This window comes from Moschus berezovskii, chromosome X, assembly GCF_049115385.1.
Source record: "Moschus berezovskii isolate FMDL1 chromosome X, NW_MosBer_1.0, whole genome shotgun sequence".
NCBI lineage: Eukaryota > Metazoa > Chordata > Mammalia > Artiodactyla > Moschidae > Moschus > Moschus berezovskii.
Genome location: NC_142488.1, coordinates 99,718,329 through 99,724,328, shown reverse-complemented (window position 1 = coordinate 99,724,328; position 6,000 = coordinate 99,718,329). Strand labels below are relative to the sequence as shown.

Sequence of the window (6,000 nt, the reverse complement as noted above, 5' to 3'; positions counted from 1 at the left end):
AACAGATGATTAAGTGACAGGTATGGGACAGGTGTAGAGGGGATGGAAAGCTGGAGAGGAGTGAGATTCAATCCTTGTTTGATGGATTCACAATTTCATTAAATGTAGGGGGTTGGAGGGGGTTGGCATCTCAGCCATTCAGGGCTGGGGTTGTAGGGTTGTCCAGCAGCCAGCCCCTTGAGTGAAAAGAAAGCCAGAGTCTCCCCCACACACACCTGTTGTTTTTTTCGGAGGGTTGGGCCTTTTTAAATTTTATGACTAGTCTCCATTCCTGTTTCCACCCCCTTCTATGCATCTCTCGCTCCCTATGCCAGTCTTCTGCAAATGTGTAACTTGCGTTCTCTCTGGTAATTATTTCCTTTAAAGGAATTAGAATTAGCCTTGTATGTGTTCATGAAAACATTATCTTTAATAGCAAAAACCTGGAAATTAACCAGAAATCTTACAATAAGTCATTTAAATAAATCATAGCAGGTCCATAGTTCAGAATACTGTGTAGATAATAAAATGATGTTATAAAAAATAGCTATTGACATGAGGAAAAATTCTCAGTATCTTGTTAAGTGAAAGAGGCTACAAAATAATGATGTATGTATGGTGTGTGCCTATATGTGTGTGTGTTCATGTGCAACATTTGTGCACTCTTGGGGATTCTTTTCCTTGGTGTTTTTCTGTGTTTTCCAAATTTTGTGCATTGAATACTGCAGTCTGAGTTGGGGCACTTTCAGGTGGGGTGTGTTGTAAGGACTCTGAGAGCACAAATAGGGGTATCAAGCAAGACTTCCTTTTGTCAGTGTATTTTGAGGAAGATGAAAGACCCAGAGTTTTGGAGAGGAACTCCAGGAATATACTATTTTGCAAGTGCAAAGGAAGAAGGTGGTGTCTATTGGTGATAAGGACTTCAGACCCATCAAAGATTGGACTCCATTAAAGAAGCAGTGGGGAACAATTTTGGGTTTCTGAACACAGGGGTGAATGGATGGAAGTGGTGTTAGCAGAGAATTATTTCAGTCATAGCAAGGTGGACTGGTTTGTAGGCACAGCGATCTGACATGAGGCTCTCAGTTTGCATATTTGACCTGAGGTAATGTGACGAGTTGACTCAATGGAAAAGAGTCTGATGCTGGGAGGGATTGGGGGTGGGAGGAGGCGGGGATGACAGAGAATGAGATGGCTGGATGGCATCACCGACTCGATGGACATGAGTTTGAGTGAACTCCGGGAGTTGGTGATGCACAGGGAGGCCTGGCGTGCTGTGATTCACAGGGTCACAAAGAGTCGGACACGACTGAGTGACTGAACTGAACTGAACTGAAATGAAATGAGAGCTTGGATTCAGCTTGTGGCGGTAAAACCAGAAAGGAAGGAGTGGATGGATCTAAAAAATGTTACCAAGAAAGAACCAGAGCTAGAGATTCAGATTTGGCTAAATAAATGCCATGTGGTCGGTGAGACCATGTAAGGAGACACTTTCCAAGGAAATGGATGTTAAGAGAGAATAGCTGAGGACTGAGTCTTTGGGAATTCCAACAGTTAATGGGAGGAGGAAAGAACAGGAGCCAGCAAAGGAGACAGAGAATGATGCATCAGAGAGATAAGAAGAGAAACTTGAGCAATACCACCAGAGCCATGGGTAGGACAGGAAGAAGTGGGCGGTTGATGGTATCAAATTCACCCCTGAGGTCAAAGATGCAAACTGAGCAGAGACCCTTAAATTTGGCCCTGAGGGTGTACTTACAGAGAGTAGTTTTGGCCAAAAGCGCTGGACTCTAGAAGGTTCCAGGAATGGAAAGGAAAGGGAAGGGTGAGAAAATAGAGGCAGCTCATGGATACCGCCCCTGTGACAAGAGTCATGTGTTATGACATAAAACAAGGTCAAACTTTATTATTCTAGTCCTGCTGCTTAACCATTTGAATCTACTGGCTTATAAAGCTGTTGAATTCAAGTAAAAGTTTCAATGATTGTATTCATACTACAGTGAAGAGGCTTCTTCCTCCCACTCCCCTCAACAAAAACCCCTAGATATTATGGGCATGTTTTAACAGATCAGAGAGGTTTTTTAGCTTAACAGTTCTGTCATTAGGTTGGTAGTGCTTTGAGAATTTCCGAGCTGTGTACTCTAGCATTAGTCATACCAATTCACTGGAACAATTCTTCCCTGAGTCCCTCTGAGGTGAGGATGTTGAGGCAAGGTGATTAGGAGGGATGCAGTGGTCAGGGTCACGTGGAATGTCTCTAAGAGGTATGTAGAACCTTGCCAAGCAAGGTTCTGTTTGAGACCCTGGATATGGTTTGGTGCCACCTTGACTCTAACATACAGAAGGCTACAGCCCCGCAGTGGTTGGCCCGCTAGTTGAAGGGTGGCTGAAGCAGAGACATCAGAAAAACATCTCTTTTTAAACCCATGGTCCTTGAAGATCAAATGGCCCCTGGACTGAATGGTCTTAAACAGGCAGCTTGATTTGCATGGCGTGCATACAGGCATATAGCTTTTTAAAAAAATTCCTTTTATTCTTACTTGGCAATCATATACAATAAGACATGACCAGCAATACTTCATTATTTTTCCTACTCGCTGTTTAGAAATCAATCCTTTGAGCAGTTTCTCTTTGTGAATCCCAGTCTGCTTCCAGTTGGACATACTATGAACTTATCTCTGTCTTAGTGCCTTGATTCCCCCTAAAAAAAGACTGTTGTTTAGTTGCTAAGTCGCGTCCAACTCTTTGTGACCCCATGGACTGAAGCCTGCCAGGCTCCTCTGTCCATGGGATTCTCCAGGCAAGAATACTGGAGTGAGTTGCCATTTCCTTCTCTAGGGGAACTTCCAGACTCAGGGATTGAACCCACATCGGCAGGTAGATTCTTTATCACTGAGCCACCAGGGAATACCCTCTGAGAAAAAAAAAAAATGACTGCTGCATTAGCCAGCAGGGCCAAGACCTATTACCAAGCCCCACAGAGGTACAGAGCTGGATATCAGGCTAATTGGGTGTTGAGGTCAGCATATTCTCTAGAATTGGCACTTTTCAGATCCTGAGATGTCTAGAGTGTAGCCAAATGGCCTTTTAAATGTCCCTGCTCCTTTTAATGGAAGAACTTGGTTGCATTTCTGGGAAGATGACTTGCCGCCCAAGGGAAAACAGGGTCACATAATAGATGTTACACTCACATGCTAAGATGTGGAGGCCCCTCTAAAAATGTGATAGGAGATCAGAGCAGGGGTACTTCCCAGGAGGCTAGTATATTATCAGAAGCCTTTTTGGAAGCCTGAGGCATCCTACTCCACTTCAGTCGCCAAATTTGTCCTGAGCATCTTCTGAATAAGATGCTCACCTCCTCCGTCCAGGGGAAGCAATGATGGCTGGGAAGCTAGGCCAGGGTCCTTGTCTACATCAGTAATCACCAGCTCTGAGAGGCTCACCAGTGGTCTCTGCTGCCACGTTCTGCGAGAGCTGATGGAACCCCCGCACAGGGCCGGCCTTTCGAGGGGTGGGCAGATGCTGTAACTGAGCCAAAACTGGGCCTGAACTTAGAAGGAATTCTCTTCCGCCGCAGCCCGGGGTCCAGGCTTGGCCCCAGTGAGCCGCCCCGCCAGCCTTGGCCGCCCGGGGGCCCGCGCATTCCGCGCCCCCGCCCCCTCCGCCCCTCTCCTGGCCTCGCCCCCTCCCTCGTCCCCTTCTCCTCCCCCCACCAGCTGTCCCCTGTCCCCCCGGCGGTGAGACAGCCTGGGAAGAGGCGGCCTCGGGTCGAGGGGGCGTGGTGGGGAAGGGGAGGAGGTGCGGGGGTGAGGGAATAAGGAGGCCCGGGCGCCGGGGGCCCCCCAGCCACTCCGGCGCCCGCCCCGGAGCAGCCGGGTGTCGCCGCCGCTCGCCTGCCCGCATCCCCTCGGCCTGGTCCGGGGGCAAGGTCGGCAGCGATCTGGAGCCGCCGTGTCACTCCCCGACAGCCATGAACTGCAGCGAGAGTCAGCGGCTGCGGACCCTGCTGAGCCGCCTGCTGCTGGAGCTGCATCACCGGGGCAACGCCAGTGGCTTGGGCGCCGGCCCCGGCCCAAGCATGGGCATGGGGGTCGTGCCCGACCCCTTCGTGGGCCGCGAGGTGACCAGCGCCAAGGGCGACGACGCCTATCTCTACATCCTGCTCATCATGATCTTCTATGCCTGCCTGGCCGGCGGCCTCATCCTGGCCTACACCCGCTCCCGCAAGCTCGTCGAGGCCAAGGACGAGCCGTCCCGGGCCTGTACCCAGCACGAGTGGCTCCCGGGCGGGGCCCCGGCAGCCGCCGACGCCGAGACAGTGGCCGGCTCGCCTGCTGAGGGGCGCCGCCAGCTCGCCCCCGGCGGGCTGCCCGTCCCGGCCCTGGCCCGGGGCACCGAGGGGGTCTAGAACCGCCGCCCAGCTCGCTGGCTCACCCGCTCCCTCCTCAGCCCGCTGGTCTCGCCGTGTCCTCTCCTCCCCTTCCAGGGCTTGCCTCACCTGAGGCTCAGAAGACGTTGAGAGGCCAGGAGACCTCACCTGGAAGGCCGTGAAAGAAGCATTACCCTCCGGGCCGGCCTCTCGCTCCTCTCCCCGCACCCCAGACCCCCACCCCCACCCCGCACAGCCCACCACCCTAAACTGCCTCTGCTAGCTTGTCTTCAGACAGCCCCAACACCAAGCTCCAGCCCCCTGGGAACTGAATCCAACACGTCCAACACTTGGCATTGAACTGAAGCAGTGAAGTCTACCTGAACTCTGGGCCGTTTAACTGGCAGCTGCTCCAGGGGCTCAGACTCTGCAGAGCCAACGCGCTTGCCACCACTGCCAGGCCGGCCGGCGGCTCCAGCTTCCTGTTGCCTTAGGGACAGAGACAAAGAAAATGAAGAGATCTCAGACGTTTTTCCCTCCCTCCTCCTTCAGCAGGGAGCTAAGCAAGACACTAGGACCAGTCTGTGGTGTAGAACGGACCTGATGGTGACTGGTGGGAGAGGGGGCTTAGGGGTGGGGAAGACGTCTGAGTCCCAACTGTATGGTTTTCTTGCTTCCAGTTGTCATCCCACAGGTAACTTGCCTACTTTTGAGCAGCTTTGCCATCTTCTGCCGTGGATAAACATTGCTGGGTGTATTACCCCAGTACTTCCCTGGGCTTCTGTTATCTTGATTCAGTTATTAGGGCAGCTATCTGCTTCCTCCATGGAACAAGAGGCTCAGTCGCCTCCTGCTCTGTAACCTGGGGAATGTCAAAGGCAGGTAATAAAGGTCGTTTAAAAATGGCATAAGACTCTTTTCTCAAAGATCCCAGCGTTGAGACCCAGCACTATATACAGAATGAATTCTGTTTTTTGGAAATAATGTTTAGATTTGGGAGTTGGGTTGTTGTGATATCCAGTTCCAATGCCATAGATATCACTGTGGGTGAAGAAAAGGCTTATATATGGCTAAATGGATTGTTTTTTTTTTTTTAAATGTTTCCAAGTTATAATGACTTTATTCTCCTTTTCCCTTAATTCTGAAGCACTTTCAAATATCACAGTGCTAAATAAGGATTTTTCACTTGCCTTTTGCAGTTTTTTGGCATAGACTTTAAATGAAAGCAACATCTCATACCCATCACTATTAGCTATTATCAAAGTTAATTTTTAGAAGCCACATTTGTAACTCTCTCAAAGTAGTGGCTTATTTAAAAGAAAAAAAGCCACCAAAAAGTGTAAATCTTAAGTTAGAGAGGAGATGCTTAAACTCTCTTAACCAATGATGGGTAAAGTTAGAGATGTATGTTTATTGATTTATTCTCCTCTGAAGGTCATCAGAAACTTGCTTGCTTAGGGCTTAAATGCTTATACCTGATGATGGCTGTTTGAGCCTCATCAAACACACATGAAGTCACCTCAGCATTAAGTCAACTTGCTTCAAGACAGCTGGTTTCTCAGTAGTAGCAGGACAAAGATATTATGGGTTACTTAAATGCACTGAAAATACACAAGCCTCATTCAAAGCATTGGTTTTGACCTTGTAGCCCA

The 6,000-nt window shown here is 49.6% G+C and overlaps 1 protein-coding gene across 1 annotated transcript; it reads left to right on the top strand.

Annotated features, from left to right (window-relative positions):
- The first annotated feature begins 3,844 nt into the window (after positions 1-3,844).
- On the top strand, positions 3,845-4,508 carry KCNE5 (potassium voltage-gated channel subfamily E regulatory subunit 5). Its single transcript, XM_055393470.2, has one exon. The coding sequence runs from the start codon at positions 3,950-3,952 to the stop codon at positions 4,385-4,387; it is 438 nt and encodes a 145-aa protein (XP_055249445.1). The 5' UTR covers positions 3,845-3,949; the 3' UTR covers positions 4,388-4,508.
- The last annotated feature ends 1,492 nt before the right edge of the window (positions 4,509-6,000 follow it).